General features: G+C 32.6%; 1 protein-coding gene across 9 annotated transcripts in view; it reads right to left on the bottom strand.

The window, feature by feature from the left end:
- The window catches only part of LOC128219347 (N-methyl-L-tryptophan oxidase-like), a 168,169-nt gene that overhangs the window by 98,675 nt on the left and 50,850 nt on the right, over positions 1–18,644 (bottom strand). For 5 of the 9 annotated variants that reach the window (XM_052927165.1, XM_052927187.1, XM_052927157.1 and 2 more), the window contains exon 2: positions 10,604–10,651. The exons of the other annotated variants lie outside the window; for them this stretch is intronic. Coding sequence is in view for 1 of the 5 variants with exons in the window: in XM_052927157.1 (XP_052783117.1) it covers positions 10,604–10,651 (48 nt within the window). In the remaining 4 variants the exon portion in view is untranslated. The remainder of the gene's footprint in view (positions 1–10,603; positions 10,652–18,644) is intronic. 9 annotated transcript variants of the gene reach the window in all.

Raw genomic sequence — 18,644 nt, 5'->3', positions numbered from 1 at the left:
TCTTTGATAGAACTGCTCCCAACACTCTGTCACATTTATAATACCTATTTTCCCCCATATATCAATAAAAACCCGACAGCTCTAATTATTTAAAGATAAGATTCATCGACGTTTTGGGGCGAATATTAACCCAATCTAACCATAGGGCATTTTCAACCCCACCCCCTTTAACAATGGGGTTCTTCTCTTGGTGATATCATTCATCGTTGTTACACAACCAATATTCTCTTTGACATTATACCTCATTCAAGGATGACGATTAATCCCCACTCTATGCTTCTAAATTCCTTTTTAAACTGCACTTGATGCAGTGGATGAAAAAATGATTCAGTTGTGCATCGTTTCTATAAACGAAAGAAATCGAAGACGAAATTAACAGAACGAAGACAGCATTTCCTTAAATGCCCGAAGAAATTCATTCAATTTTGCAAGAAGTGCCATTTTTGAATTCATCCGGAGCCGTTTTCGACTCGTTATTTACATACAACTGCGTGATAAAGGAACCTGAAGCTTAATTCTTGGCGTCCTGAAAGTGGAGCTTAATTCTAGGCAGTCTTATTCTGTTTCATCTGTGGGAAAACAAACTTTGTTATTGTCATTTGATGATTGCTAAAATCCATTGTCCGTCGACAATTTCGGGGGAAAAATCAACAAAAGCAACTTTATTATTTTTGGTTTGCATTAACGAAGCCTGGCAGGCAGAAAAAAATCCAGTTCTCCCGATTGACAAAAACAAACTGTTCAGTAGCCTTTGTTATCACTGGTTTGTAGATATTTTTTGATAAACATCCATTATCAGCTGCCATTTCATGAGACACGACGAACACAATAAAAAGTGCCTGTATTCGTATTTTATATTGATGTACTGATGTTCTCTGTCAGAAAATATGAGCAATAAAATTTCGATTGAGATATAACAAGCCTTCTCATATGTTTTTCATACACTTTGCTCACGTAATGAACGTTGGTTTGATTATTGTTGATATTTTAAAAGGAAAACATTAACTAAAACTGCATTATTTTCGTATGTTATTTGCCGTTGAAACGCTCAACACCATTTAACTATCTACGAAATAATATTTCTGGATTTATCATTCTTAGCCATGGCAGGAGTAATATAGGCCTCCAAAGATATATTATTTTTTTAAAAGGGTGCTATTTGAAGGCATTCTATTGAGTATATAACTATAAATATACATGTCATTTGCCAAATACTGTTCTGAATGTAACAAGTATAAAAATAGCCATAAATGTGACAGAACATAAGAAAAGGTCTCATTTGTCGTCCCAAATGAGTGTAATTAAGTTTTACTAACGAAGGTACTGTTACTGTAAGGAAGTTTTAAAGTATGAATTGATAATTTTCTTGAACAGTTTTTATGTAATGTTAACAAAAAACACTAAAAGTCAGACAGACCGACAGACAGACGGACGGACGGGCGGTCGGGCTTGCGGGCGGGTGGACGGACGGCCAGACAGACGAACAGACATACGGACATGGTGATTTCTCTAGGGCACGTGCAGATTTTTGCGGGGCCCTATTTATCACCGTCGTATATCTTTTGTTATTCAAATCAAAAACCGCTGCGCGAAATATGGTATTGCATACGATATATTTTCCAAAAACGCATTGTCTCGAAATCTTTTTTAGGCCAAAGGCGACCGGCACAACAACACACCTTTTATAACTACTCCTATTAAAAACATTGATAATTCGGCATGGTCGGTTACTGGACGTTATCATCATGATCCGGCATTTATGTTCTTTCCATGGAGGATAATTTTCTGACCCGGATCACATGCCAGGTGCATGTACTTACATCGTATCCTCACTCATTGCAAATGTGAACAATGTTGGTATCTAGGATTGTAGACATCTGCAATTTGATATTGAATGTATGAATAAGCACAAGATTCCGATTGCAGCTCAAAGGCCACGGTGATAAAGCTGACCCGTAAAAACAACGGTAGCAATTATTTGATAGTCTAGAATGCGGGATGTATGTGAAGGCGACCCATTGTGGTCGTATGGAACAACAGGGCAAGATGCTATTGATGCAATTAACGTCAGAACACTAGTCTAAAAATCAGATAACCACAGACAGTTGAGGCAATAAAGGAAGAAACAAGGAATGTTGTTGTTAACAAACGGCTTTTCTGAGGGTGACTGGTCAGCAAGGACACCACCAACACGTTCAATTGTCATATTGATATCATCAGATACGGAAACATCTGAAGAATGAACTTTTTATTTAGCTTTATCAAATAATTAAGAATAACATTTCAATTTGTGTTACCATTTCACCATTTCAATTTGTAAGTAAGAATGACAAAGATTCAATAGATGTCCAACTTTAAAAAAAAGTGAAAATAATAATGAAAAGTTTTAATTCAAAATTGATATTTTTTCTTTATTTATTAAATATATTAAAGCATTTAATCTGAGTTGGATCAAATCCAATATGTAACAAGTCAAGAGAATATTAAGGCACGTCTGAGCAAAGTAGCCATGGTATTATGGAGTTGTGTTACGTAATATCTCTGGAAGATGAGTTAATAAACTCAGTACATTCGATGCATCTAAATGCTAATTAAAAAAAATGTTTTAAATTAAATACAAACTTATTCAGTTAAGCACCTCAAACCTTTGTGTGTGTTTCAGTGTGATGTCGATCACGAAACACATCTTTGCTGCTCACTAGGTGAATTGAATTCCATATTTCACTGATAAAAACGAGTTCCTCTATTCAATATTTAATAAAACGATTCAACACTGTATGATACTAGATTTGGGGAAATATATCCAATTTGTAGCGTGTTTAGATCTATCTTTTGTCTCGATTTGACTGCGTCTGTCATGAATAGGCTGTCTTTATCACAAATAACGACGGTATTATATTTTGTTTACGGGACAACGCATTGAATGAATGCAATAATATATGCATTTCATATGAAAATTTTCCTTTATTCATATATTCACATTTTTCACGTGTGCCATATTGTCTTCAGATAAGTTATAAATTGAGACTTGATATTCTAATACAGGAATAAGTAGATATATTACTCAGGAAGAGTCTCCCGTTTGAGAAAAGTGTCGCCAGAAAAACAGGAAACATGCCCAAAGTTTTTTGCAGCTGGATATAAAACTTCTATCAACAATACCCTACCATTCTGTAAAATTATCAGTCAAAGTAACTTTAAATTACTGTGTATGTCTTTTATCGACTTCATTGTTACACAAAACAGAATTCATAATAACTTAATTTGATTAAAAGGACACATTATTCTTGTTTTATAGAAAAGCACCTAAGATTAATTGCAAACGTAAAGTTATTTAAGCCGCGTGAAACGTCAGTTTTGAATAGGTTTCAATGTTGTAACAACGGAGGATCACGTGATCGAAATGGACCAGCCAACATAATTAATGTAAAAAAGCTTAATGGTATGTTTGTAAAGAACAAGCTTTGAAAACAAACGATTGTATGAATTGATTAAAGAAAAAAAGAATGATCCAAATAAAAAAACAACAACGTCTTTTACCGTAAATACAAACTTTTGGAAACCATTAATGGGCAGTTAAGACACAAAAACAAACAGCAACACCAAACTTTCATGACATATACAAATACTAACACCCACCAAAATCAAACCATACCCTTATAAAAATTGCTTTTCCGTTAAATTATGGGATTACCGCCTTGGAACGGTAAGTGAAACACGAGTTCAATGAAGCTCGAGATCTCTGGATGCTTAAACAAGATATCATGGCCATCATTTAACAATAATTACTTTTATTCTGAAATCTTCTATGTTCAGTCATAATGTCTGTTTTCATCGACATCTATGCAATCATTGCTTGTTAACACTCTAGAGGTCTAATAATTGATTTTAAAGACAGAAGGCAAGGGCGCAAACGACAATGAATATTACATCACACACACAAACTCAAAAACTTATACCACATATACATAAACAAACACCAAAACCAAACCATACCCTATCAAAATTGCTTTACCGTTAAATGATTATAACTGCCTTGGAACAGTCAGTAAAACAAGAGTTCACTAGAACTCGAGTCTAATGGGGGATTTAAAGAGCTAATATTGTCTTAACCTCACTCACTTGTTCCATTCTTTATCACCTGTACCGAATTTCAAATATTTAAGCCTAACAGAGCTCGTATCAACTTGAAAACAATGACGGATAACGCAAACATATAAAATAGACACTGATAATTTTTACTAACGTCTGGATTCCGACAGCACGTGTAGACGAAGTAATCAAGCTGAAACAATAGTGCTAGCTATTAAGAGGTACGATAAAGTCATTTAAAGACAACTTAATCTGGTGTTGATGCAAAAATAACGTGGCAGAATAGGTTATAGTCTCGTCTTGTAAAGTGCGGTATGAATACCTGACTCGGTTAACTGGAGATGAAAATATATCTTAACAATCTGTGTTTCACGTGTGAAAGCCGGCTATATGGTTAGTTGAGCAGCACGCCTTATGTGGCCGCCAGCGAAGAGTTCACATACCGTCCATACTTGACACGGCCTCATAGGCCCATTATGGGTGGTGCTCAACAAACCATATAACCAGCTTCCACACGTGCGTTCCAGCGAACAGAGTCTTACATTCTTATCTTTAGTAATATGCAAATGTAAAAGCTATTGAAAATGATAGTTTAGACATTTTTTCTAACCTTTTCCTTCAACTTTTAATAATATGATTTTTAAAGTTTAATTTTAAGTTTCCGTTTGCTGTTTCCAAACAACGGTGATAAAGCGGATTGTTTACACACGTGTGCAAACAACAACCCGAATGAGACATTTTTTTTTAAACTAACGGATAGTCTCGGTATATCATATTTCTTTGAAACCACCATCATTTTTCCCCTTATAAAAAACATGGGCAATACGCATTGCAGAGTTACAACAAATCATAGCAAATGAATTTTTGCAGCCTTTTTTTAAGACCGAAATTTAAATTTCCCCTTGTATTACTAATATTTTTTTACCCTAAAATATGGCCAAAGTTGTGTTATCGTTTCATTGATGCATACACTATTGGAAAATTACACGTTTTATGCATTAAACATCGTAGGTGTACATGCACAAATCAACTGTATCTTTTCATATATATTTAAAACGTCAATGAAAAGCAGAAAACGCATGGATAGGTTTGTTATTTCAACAAGACTGTCGTTCTTCCATTTCTAACGTCATATATGGATGTTCCTGCAAACAGTCAGCGAGGGACAAGACGAGACAAGACAACAAACAGAGGAAAGATAACCAAGACGCCAATGCGATTTAAGGCCGGATTTTTAATTTGACGATGCAATTTTGCAAACCTAGGATTTGAGTTAGTGACCTAGTATTTTTTACCAAAAATACCCATATTTTTACTTATCGAAGATATCGTTCATACAAATAACCTGATCAACATAAATTATTTCATTAGTGTGAGGAAAAATGTACATTTTATAAATACATTAGATTTTCCAATAAGATCTGTCCCAGAGACCTAGTTTTTGAACCTAGATGACACACTTTATCATCTAAGAATTCAATTTTTTATGACATCGGGAAAATATTTCCTAAGGTTTGATATAGTGACAAAGTTTATGATCTTAGGTGACCCATATTCACAAATGTTTAAGACACCATGTAGACAAATATTCTGACAAAGTTTCATAAAGATTTAACAAAAAGTAATGAAATTTTATGACCATGGAATTCTTTCTCCCAAATTTGACCTTGTGACCTAGATTTTGACCAGGGATGACCCATATTAAGAACTTACAAGATATTATGCAGACAAATATTCTGACAAGTTTCATAAAAACATGACAAAAATTGTGTAAATTTATTAAGTGGAAAGATTATCCTAAGATTTGACCTAGTGACCTAGAATTTGACCCAGGATAACCGATATAATAAAATAAGCAAGATATTATGCAGACAAATGTTCTGCCCAAGTTTCATCAAGATATAAAAAAAATGTTGAATTTATGACACGGAAATATTTTTCCTAAGATTTGACCTAGTGACCGAGATTTTGACCCGGGTTGACCCATATTAAAAATATACAAGATATAATGCAGACAAGCATTCTGACCATGTTTTATAAAGATTGGATAAAAATTGTTGAATTTATCACCGTGAAATATTTCTGCTTAAGATTTGACCTAGTGACCTAGGTTTTGACTCGAGATGACCCATATTCATATATATTCAAGATAACTTGCCACAAATAGTCTGACCACGTTTGATAACCATTGGATAAAAAACTCATGATTTTATTACATAAAATGAAAAGTTTAACGCAGAATTGTTAACGCCCGTGGTTTTCGTCATTCTATAACCCGTATTTTTTCGATGAAAAATCCGGCTAATTTTTTTCGATACTTATATCATACCAAGGTAAAACACATTGGTGTATGTTCATGTTCTTGAATTGAAACATTTCCGAATTCATTCCTTTCTTTGAAAAAAAACAAAATGTGTCTATCTGAAAAACATTCTATGTGTGCCTTCTATCAAAAGCATCGCTTGAACAATGCAAATGACATGGCCACCTACTAAATAACAATGACAAAGCAAGTCCAAGGACATTTGATATTATTGTCCTCATTTCCATTACGTGTTAAATAGCCATATTTCCATTTATAAAACCTACACACCTTATTATTTATGGGCAGAAAGAAAATCTTAGTTGAGGATACGATTCTGCTTTGGGAAAAATACTATCCGTAACACTCTAGGTCAAGTCATTCATCGTTGGTACACAGTCATGTTTGTAGATATTATTTATTCTCCATACCTTTCTACGACATTCAAAAAACGGGAAATTCAAACTTCAAGCTTTTAAAGAGTTCTTTGCAAAACCACTAATGATATCAATATAAATCATATAACATGACGGTGTACCACGAAAAAACGACTACATAACGCAAGCATCAGATTAACAGATACATTTATTATTAGAATATTATTATTATCATTATTATAAAAACAGAATTAAATTTTCGATGAAATCTAATATTTAAGACAATCAACGTAGAACAAAGGTATCCTTTTGTAATCAGTTTGTCAACTATGACGTCAAGATTAATATGAAATCATATCATACGTCCTAAAGCAAGGAAGTTGAAGTGATACAGTTAAGATTTGCAAAATTTGTAAAAATCAGTTGTTTCGGCTGAACCCATTAAAAAATATAATACATGAGAACATCATAAACAAGTTGACGTTAACAAATTAACAATAATGTCATTGTTAGATGAAGAATCGCTTTTGTTTGATTAAATGAACGGGTCAGAATGATGTTTTGTCTATGTTGTATAGGGTCGATTTGTAGTAAAAATTTGGTAATGTAGTTTCCGTTGTATAATGTATTAAGTTGTGAATATTTGTGTCGGAAAATGTCTTTTAATTACTTGCAAATGTGACAAACATAGAATTATGGAATCCCAAACATAGGCGGAGACATGAACGCAAACATTGAGACGATAAGCTATTTTAAATATACTTTTAATATAAGAAGTGCGTGTTTTTTGACGAGTGTCCATATACTGTTAATTTGGCGTTATCTTTCTATAAACAACATAAAAGTTATTGGATACGTCTAATCTGCATATTTTCCTTTTGGCTATTTATTATGCCAGGAACGGTAAGATGATATGTTGCCCATGGGATAAATGCCGATGTGGTCAACAAACAATTTTCATAAAAACAATTTACAGAGGCAAACATCTTTCTTGGGAATTTCAGCGTTCCGAACTAGAAAAAAATGTTTATGATAAATACTCCATTTCGATGATTTTATCAGTACACATCCTTATTGAAAAACCTTTTTTTACGTTTTGGTAAATGGTAAATGGTAAATGAAACAAGAACAAAAGTACACAACTAACAGCAAGGCATATCCAATATGTAATTGAATAACCGACACAATTCGAAGGTAAAATACTAACAAAACATTAACAATACACGAGATAATTTCTTATGGGGATAAACATTGTTGTTGTCAACGGACAACATACCTGAAAAAGTATTCTATACATACTATAGAATTTTAGCCTCCAGAAATAGACAAAGCAAAGAAATGCAATAAATATTTCAGTCCTTAGGTTTAAGCACTATATATGATTTTAGAAAAAAACGAATCGGCATTTTACGATTTATAAAGGCCTAGTCGTGTTTGGCCTTGTGTTGATAACGGATAAGGGCAGAAAGAAGACTTTGAGTTATTCTTAGGGAAGACTGTACCCCAATAGTGCACAACACTGCTAGCTATTGGTTCAATAAAATACCGAAAACTTTCAATGCAATACAGGAAATTAAGCAAAACTTATTTCAATCTCAATGTTTTAGCAATACATACTATTTTAAAAATAAACAACAACAACAAACTGAAACAATTTCAGAATCCATAAATGATGAGACGTGTTTGGTATTGCATTCTTAGGAAAGACTGTACCCCCAAAAGTGCGCCAGACAGCTAATTATTGCTGTTATCAAATCAGACGTTCCGAAAACTTACAATGCAGCACAGGAAATATTGAGTTTAGAATTCACCTCAGAACATTAATTTTATGTGTAATCGATCACTGCTTTGACTGCCAATAAAGCCAGGTACTTTCAGTACAATGATGGAAGGTCTAAACACATTTGAATAATAGACAACAAAATCGATAGAATTACTTTGAAACGTCACATTTCAATGAGAAGTACAGAACGAGCCTGGCATGCTAAACTAGAATTAAGATTGAATCTATGCAACAAAAGCAACTTCATTATTATTTGTTTGAATTCAATGAATTTCTTATATTTTTTCGTACTTATTGCAGACGTCGGTTTGAATATTGTTGATATAACACCAGGAAAACAATAACTCGTACTGCAATTTTACCGTCTGTATATAGAATATTTACCAAGAGCTGTCACAAAGACAGTGCGCTCGACTATTACGCCGCTTTTCAGTGTAAGGATTGAAAAGTTTTGGCGAATTATGGATCACTGAAAAATTAGATTAGATTTCAATGCAATACATGATGTATTTGCTGAGATATTAACATGAATGTGGTAACATGCAAAATTTTAACCAGAATTGCTAGGAATACTGTTATTTAACTTTATTATTCAAGTCGGTTGGGTGGTTGAGTACCATTGTATAAAGTCTCAATGCAATACATGAAGTAGTTGCTGAGATATTAACTTCTGTTTGTTAACATGCAAAACATTAACATTATTTCTAAGTCGCATAATAAAGGGGCAAAAATAATATAATAATAAAAGAAAGAAGAAGGTTGAATGGTTGGGAGCCTGTATATAAAGTTTTAATGCAATACATGATGTATTCGAATTTCTATGTCGAAAAAAGGGCCATACTATGAATTTAATGCAAACTAGAGTTATTTTACTTGGTTATTTAAGTAGATTGGATGGTTGAGTACCATCGTATAAAGTCGCAATGCAATACATCAAGTAGTTACTGAGATATTAACCTATGTGTGCTTACATGCAAAACCTTAACCAGAATTTCCGAGTCAAATAATAAAGGCCCATTATTTGCTTTAAATTTAAATAAGTGATATCTAACTTCATTAATTTAGTAGGGTAGATAGTTGGGAATACATATCTAAAGTTTCAATGCAATACATGATGTGTTAACGGAGATAATGACTGATAATGAAGGCATGTTATTAAGTATATAACTTGAAGTTAGAAAACAAAGACGAAATTAAGAGAACGGCGTCAGCAGCTCATTTAATATGCGTAGAATTCATTCAAGGTCGCAAAAAAGTGCCATTTTTTTAATTAGCCGGAGACTTCTTTCGCTTCGTTATTCATAAACAACTGCGTGCTATAGGAAAATGGAGCTTAATTCTTTGCAGTCTTATTTTATCAGAGGGAAGAACAAGCTTTGTTATTGTCATCTGATTTATACTTTGTTTACGCAAAATGCATTGTCAGTTGACAATTTCTTGGAACGAAATACATCAAAAGCAACTTAATCACTATTTTTGCATAAATGAAGCCTTGCAGAAAAAAATTCCCGATAATTTATGCACTGTTGTGATCTGCATTTGTATTTGGCTATCCGAGAACTAAATTCATAAAATAAAAAATAATAAAATAGTTTTATTTCTCAAGTATTTGTTCACCAATATGTTATAATATTATTATATTATATTTTAAAGGATAAGCGTGTCTTCATTTAAAGAGGTTTCACAATATGCAATAATAAGTGGCAATATTACTGGTATTTGTGAAATACACAGTCACTTTGACCAACTTATTTCACGATAGACACGTTTTAAGATGTAAGAGTATATTTAGAGTAGGAAATACATTTTTTCTAAAGCATCTGTGATCTTTTTAAAATCTGAAAAAAAATAATGGTTTGCTCAACGTCGAATGTGTTATGGTAAGTGATTTACATTAGTCATCTTTTTATTTCGATTAAAAAAGGCAAATTAAAGTATTGCTTTTTCGAAAAACATTTGTTCTTCATGGATATATACTTCTATGTTATTTCAGCAAAAAAGCAATAATATAACACAGAAATAATATTTGAACTTTTTCGCTAAACAGACCTGTTTTCTCACGAGGGCGAACTTTGTTGTGGTCAACGAACTTTGTGTCTGAAAAACATAAGGTACATATAAACAAGAGGCCCAAAAGGGCCTATGCTCTACTGGCATGGCTTTTGTGGTCATATCAATCCAGAGCATGTATGTATGGGTAAAAGGCAACAGACATATAGTTAATGTTTTGTGTTTGGGTTACCTGAAAACGTAGCACGTTCAACATCTGAGCCCAGAAAGTATTGTTAGCAGATTAGTTGCATGAACTATTTTAATATGTGCCAAGTAAAAGTCATCTGACAAAAAAATGCTTTCAAAACTGTACTCATAGTAAAAATTTCTGCAGTTTTAAAAGTTAAAAAAGTTGGTCAAAAGGTCAAAGTCAAGAGCATCCTAGGACAACATTGATCAATTTAAACAAACATTCACAATCAATTGTGCTGAGATGGATGCACGAACACACAAAAAGATTTTCAAACCTTTCCAGATTTATGTTTACCAAACCTGTGAACCCTGGGTGTTGCCAGTAATGACACCAGGTGCATAACTTAAACATTCACAACCAATTTTGTTAAGATGAATGCGCAAACTACAGAACTTCAAGCTAAAAAATGGCCTTTGGGCTTTCAACAAGAACAAGGCAGAGTAATTCACAAAATCAACTGCAGAAGCAAAAAGCAAATTGTCTCTCAAAATCCTAGACTTGCAAATTGTCTCCCTTAACTCTAGACTTGAATTTACATGTACATGTAAACTTGGCTAAAAATAGAATTTGCTCATGCAGACCTGGCTAAAAATAGAAAGCATTTCTTTAAAACTTTCATGGCCCATAATCTAGGCATTCATAAGCGGATCTTGCTGGTTTTCAAAAGGAATCGAGCTCTAATAGATATCTAGATACTGTACATGTTTCATCGAGATACAATCAAAACTAAAGACTGTATCGTGTTCACAAGCAATTGTTTACAGACGCACGAACGCACGACCGCACGGACGCACGGATGCACATACTACGTACACATTACCATCGCATAAGCTCTTCTGGCCAGTAGAGCTTAAAACTATTTCGTGAGACACGACATACATAATTGGCAACAAATCCACATGTTTCTCAGCAATATACGTAACAATGAGGTATCTATTCCATTGATACATTTCATACACTGAATTGTGACATACGAAAAATTTATGTTTATAACAAAGCGATGGATGTATTCAGGTAGTTTATTCAACTAGCACTGGGAGTTATTTAGTCAGTCGAAGAACCTTGAAAGGTCTGCTCGCGCATATATGTCTGCATTATGGCTTGATTCACAACCATCCGTGTGTCGACGCGGAAGTATTTACCCCAACAATTTGGTTACCTTTTGCCCAAACCCTAGCATGCCCATTTTAAACCAAATTTCAGTATACATAAGTTCTACATCGGATAACACAATATTTAATTTTGCACGAAAATCTATAATCCGAATTACAAGACAATTACTATGGAGGTATCCTTTGTATCAGTTTGTCAACCATGACGTCAAGCTAAATATTATTTAATATAATTCGGCTATAGAAATGTTATATATATATTTACTTTGTTTACCGATATGCACTGTCGGTTGTCAATTCTGTGAGACGAAATTCAACAAAAGAAAAGTTATCAGTTTTGTTTGTTTGCATTCAAATGTCTAATCGGTCGCCGAAAGAAAATAGCTTTCTATGATTGACGTCAGAATATTAAATTCATAGAATAAAGTGGTTTAAATAGACAAAAAGCGAATATGTAAACTATAAACAAATATATTTTATCATATTATTAACACTAATGTCTATAGAATTAGATAACTATATTATAAATAAAAGATGAATGAAACTATAAATAAGTATATTTGTATCAAACTATTAACAAGTGTATCTATAAAATTTGTTATACATACCGATAATGATAAATCATTTATGCATTTTATCCATACACTGAATAACTGACATACACTACCTCGATTTCTTTTTGTACTTAAATTTTTACCTCTGATAGGCTAGAGAAGTCGGTATCATTTTTCTAGCATGATAATTTTGCAGCAATTTTTGAATAAAATAAATGTCTGTGCTTTATATGTTTAGGTTGTCGGCCTCATACATGTCGTCATTAAGTCATATATATATATATATATATATATATATATATATATATATATATATATATATATATATATATATATATATATATATATATATATATATATATATATATTATAATGTGACATATTGCCGTGGTATTCAAAACGTGTTCACACATGATTAAGCTGGTCGTAGTAATTGAAATATAGTTTGGTTTTAATCAAAAGCCTTTCAATATTCATTTAAATGTAATATAATTTCAATTTTATGTGCGGTCAGTATGCATGAACATGTAGCAACACAGCAAATGAAAGCAGATGAAACCATGTAGACACTTGTTTAAAGATGGGTGAACTATTTTACATTGGATGTAGTTGGTAGCGCAATTGTTCTATCTAATTCTTTAAAACACGTCATTTGGATCCTTTAAGCTGCTTTTATTTTAAGAAAAACGCAGGATTATGATTACAATCCAGCCTAAACTATGAACATTGTTATTGATAAATCGGTTTCATGTTACAGTACGTTCCAATTATTACTAAAGAGAGTCTATTAAATATTTTAGGTCTTAGAAGAATGCCATTATATTATGAATTAAGCAAGAGTAAAACACGATTGTTGTAAGAATAAATGCAATCATTTAACGTATAGCTAAATCCTATTAAGTCTAAAAACATATAACTACATACATCTGTTAATCTTTTAACACATACTAATATATTGTAAAAAAACAAACTATTGCAGTTCCTCGATTACACAGACTTTTCACTTTTAATATTTACATACTGTATACAATGCCATTGCATATTGACAGCGTTCGTTCTGTCGATTCTTTTCTAAATTAAAGTTTAGCTAAATATTTATTAATTGATACATACATATATGTTTCACGTGTACCGTGTGCTAACTGACTTATGTGTTCCTGATGTTGTACATACTTTCTCTTTTCACTGTGCATTTGGCCCCGAATACCTGAAGTTTTCCTACAGACACAGCGCGAAGACAGCAGACACAGATCGCAAACATATGTTTATAACTTTTCTTTAAATACTCATAATATACAAAACTTAAACACATCTGTTGATGTTAATGTTAATAAATTGTAACAATACCGAATGTATTCCTTTCTTTCAAACATAGCAACAACAATGTATTTAAGCATTTTTTCTGTGTGCTGTCTTTCAAAGGGCTGTTCCTGTCGTACAAACCAAATCAAATGGTCACCTTTAAAATAACTATGACTAAGTAAGTCCAAGGAAATATCTCAAAATGTTGTGACAAATAAAAAAAAATCGTAACATCTTTGGTAACATTGTTCCTTGCACTCTGTAACAAATAAATAGCCTTTACTTTTTCCCATCTATCAATAAAACCGACATCTCTGATTATTTGAATATTGGATTCAACCGAAACCTTGGGGCGAAAACTTACCCTATCTAACCATAAATCTTTGTTACCACGCCCCCTTAACATGACATGTTCCCATTTTCCTCTTTTATCTCAATAATGACATTTATCGTTTTTACGCCACCATTTTTCTTAATAATTCTCTTTGAATTTAAACCTCATATAAGGCTGAAGGTCAATACTCACTAAATGCTTCAAAAGTCTTTTTTAAACTTCACACGATGAAGTGTATGTATATAAAGGAATCAGATGTGCATTGTTGACATGAACGTAAAAAACGATATTCATTTAATTTCGTAAAAAAGTGCCACTTTTGAAATCATACGGAGATTTGATTAAGGAAGGTGGAGCTTTATTCTTGGTAGTCTTAAAAGTGGAGCTCAATTTTTGGCAATCTTATTCCGGTTCATCACCGGGAAAACAAGTTATGTGAATGTCATTTGATTTGTGCTTTTTTTACCCAAAATCCATTCTCAGTTGACAATTTAGGGGGAAAATCAACAAAAGCAACATTATTATTCTTTGTTTGCATTAATGAAGCCTTGCAGAAAATCCCAGTTTTCCCGATTGTCAAAATAGACTTTTCAGTAGTCTTTTGTGTTTATTGTCTTCGGAGATTTTCTTATAAAACTGATGTGTAAGTTGCCATTTCATAACACACGAACTCATCGAAAAGTGCCTATATATGATTTTTTATTTATGCTTCTTATATGTTTTTCACGCACATTGCACACGTTTTAAATGTTGGTTTGATTATTTTTAACATTTACCCAGGAACACATAAACTTAAACTTCAATTTTTACTGTATATAAATGGTCGTTCAAGAGCACAACATCATATTACATTCTTCAAATTAATATTTACTAATTTATAATTTTTTTCGGACAGACAGACAGACAAACAGACAGACAGACATGGTGAATATCTTAGCGCCTGCGTAGATTTTGTCTGGCCCTATGTATTACTATTATGTTTTTTCTCTAACACCCGCCTTTTGTATAACTTCACCTATCAAAAACATTTAACACTGTGCTTGGTTGCTTACTGGACTTTAAAATAAAATAACCTCAGACATGAGCGGCAATTAAGAAGAAAAAAAACTGTGATTAACAAACGTTTTTTTTTAAGTAACTGTTCAGCAAGGAAACCCCAACACGTTCAGTAGCCTAATAAATATAATCGGATACGGAAACATCTGAAAAATGTATTTGTTATTCATTAATTAAGCTTTATCCGATAATCGAGAATAGCATTACATTTTGTGTCATTATAGCTTGTAAGATAGAATGGTGACGTATATACAATGGAAGTACACGATTATCAAAGAGGAAAACAAATATGAAAGGTGTTCAATCAAAATAAAATTGACAATCTTTTAACTGCACACTTCGTATTTTTCTCTTTCCGGGAAAACGATTACAATAAACTACACTAGAGTCATTCCATGTAAATTAAAGAAAACAATAGTTTGTATTTAAGCTAAATACGAACTTATAAAGTTAGCACTTCAAATATTTGTGTGTGTTTTAGAGTGATGTCGTTCAAGAAACATATCCTTTTCTGCTCACTGCATGAACTGAATTCCGATATTTAACTGAAAAAAATGAGTATCCTCATTTAATATACCGATAAACCATTTTAACACTATATGATATTAGATTAAGGGAAATGTATCCGATTTGTAGCGTGCTAAGATCTTTCTTTTGTCTCAATTTGTCTGCGTCTTTTATGAATAGGATGCCTTTATCGGTAATTTCTATTATATTTGGTTTACGAGACAATGCATTTAATGAATGGAACATTATATGCATATCATATGATAATTTTCATATATTCATATATTGAAATTTTCACGAATGCCATATTGTCTTTAGGTACATTAAAACTTAAGACTTGTTTTTTAATACAGGAACGAGAAGATATATTATTCTCAAAGAGACTCCCGTTCAAGACTGGTGTCGCCTGAAAAACAGGAAGCTTGTGCATTGTTTTTTGTAGATGGATAAAAACTTCTTTCAATAATACCCTACTATTCTGTAAAATTATCAGCTAAAGTAACTTCAATTAATTGTCCAGGTCTTGTATCGACTTCATTGTTTCACACAATAGTATTCCAAATATGTACAAAAATTAAAGGGTCGAGTGAAACGTGATCACCTGATCAAAATGGACCAGCCAACATTAGTATTGTATAAAAGCTATATAATATGTTTGATAAAGAACACCTTTTATAAACAAACAATTGTTTATACTTTTTAAAGAAAAAAAGAAAGATCAAGATTAAAAAGTATGTCTTAAAGCATTATTACAAACCTTTTTGACACATTTATTGTAAATTTAAGTCACAAAAACAAACAACATAATCAAACTTACACAATTGAAAACACCAAAATCAAAACATATCCTTATCGAAATTGCTCTACCGTTTCATTATGGAATTACCGCCGTAGAGCGGCCAGTGAAACAAGTAAAGAGTTCACTGAAACTCGAGCCTTCTTTGGGTTTAAACCAGATAGCATGACCATCATGTATCAATAGTAACTATTATCTTAAATTAATCTATGCTCATTTCAATTGTCTGTTGTCATCGACTTCTTTGCCAACACTGCTTGTTAACACTCTAGAGGTTTAATGATACAAAGAAAAATACAGGGACAAGCCCTGAAGTAAAAAAAACAACCCCATACCTGTTTAGCGCACTATGCGAGGACCCAAACGAACTTGAGACAAAAAATGTATTAACATCACATACACAAATTCAAACACCAAAACCAAACCATACACTATCAACATTGCTTGGAACGGTTAGTAAAATAACAGTTCACTGGCACTCAAATCTTATGGGGGCTTAACTAGTTAGCATGGTCATAACCTCAAACTTGTCCCGTCATTTATTTATTATTGCTAACTTTAAATATTAAAGCCTCATATAAGCACGCATCAACTTTAAAACAATGACAAATAACGCAAAAAATGTCAAATACACTGATAAATTAATTTTAGGTACTTACCATCACCTGTAAACGAAGCTGGAGCCGCAGTAATAGCTCTATAGAAGTATGATAAGCCATTTAAAGACAACTAAGTTAAAGTGACACTCTTATTCAAAACCAAACATACACATGCATAACAATCATAAATATTGGGTGACTATTTACTAAATAATACATTAATGGAAAATATTAAATTGTGATAACAATATTGTGACCGAAATTGTGTATTTCATAGCTGATAACGCAAAAATATTAAATGATTGGTGAAAGGTGTAAGCTGAACTCTCAAAGATTGAACGTTTTGACATTTATTTAGATTTTTGTTTTGGAACGAGCCAATTTTTGCGAAAATCCAAAACAAAACTGTTTAATAAGACTGCTGACAAAAAATTAGATCGCAGAATTTTATATTTCAGTTCAAATATTGATCTTTTATGCATTTTTTCTTAAACCGTTAGTAACGGTTTTGGCCATAAAATATAAATTTTCGAATCTTATGTTATTGGCAGTCTTGGCAGAATAGGTTAGAGTCAAGACGTGTGTATTGCAGTATGATCACCTCACTCGGGTAACTGGAGATGCAGTGTATAAATTGTTCAACATAAGGACTACATATTTCTTATATTTGGATTATTCGCATGTTGTAAGATGGTTCTCAAACCTGAAGAAAAAATAACCGTTTGGTCCAGTATGCACATGTCTCTTACGTCTAATATAATTTATTAAATTCCAACAACGCATGTGAAGAGTTTATTTATCGTCCATACTTGACGGCGCCTCATAGGCCAAGTAGGCGTGGTGCTTAACAAACCATAAAACCGGCTTCCACACGTGCATTCCGGTTAAGTCATATATTCTTATCCTCGGTAATATGCAAATGTAAAAATCATTAAAACTGATATTGTAGAAATTTGTATAACATACTCCTTCACCTTTTTATTATATAAGTTTTAAATTTTATTTTGAGTTTCCGTTTGCTGTTCCCTAACAACGGTGATAAAGCGGATTGGTCACACATGACACGTGACATGTAACACAAATCAACCGGAAGGACATCACTTTTTAGAACGGACAGTCTAGGTACGTTATATTCCTTTGAAACCATCATAGCTTTGTCATTATGAAAAATAAGGGCAATACGCATTCCAGAGTTACAATAAATCATTGCAAATAAATTTCCCAGCCCTTTTTCCTGACCGAAGTTTAATTTCGCCTTTGCTTTACCAAGTTTTAATTAGCCTAAAGTATGGCCAAAAGTTTTGTTACCGTTTCATTGATGCATAAACTGTTAAAAATTACACCTTAAATGCATCAAACATCGCAGGTGTACATGCATCAATAAACTGTATCTTTTCAGATAGGTCATACGTCAGAAAACACATGTATAATATTGTTATTTCAACATAGTATTCATATATTCTATTTAGCTTACATTATTTTAGGGCAGTCGTTCATCCCATTCTTACGTTTCAAATGAATAGTTTGTTTTGCAATGGATATGAATGTTCCTGCAAACAGTCAGCGAGAAACAAGATCAGACAAA

Source organism: Mya arenaria, chromosome 2 (genome assembly GCF_026914265.1).
Source record: "Mya arenaria isolate MELC-2E11 chromosome 2, ASM2691426v1".
Taxonomy (NCBI): domain Eukaryota; kingdom Metazoa; phylum Mollusca; class Bivalvia; order Myida; family Myidae; genus Mya; species Mya arenaria.
This window is presented reverse-complemented; position numbering and strand designations above follow the sequence as displayed.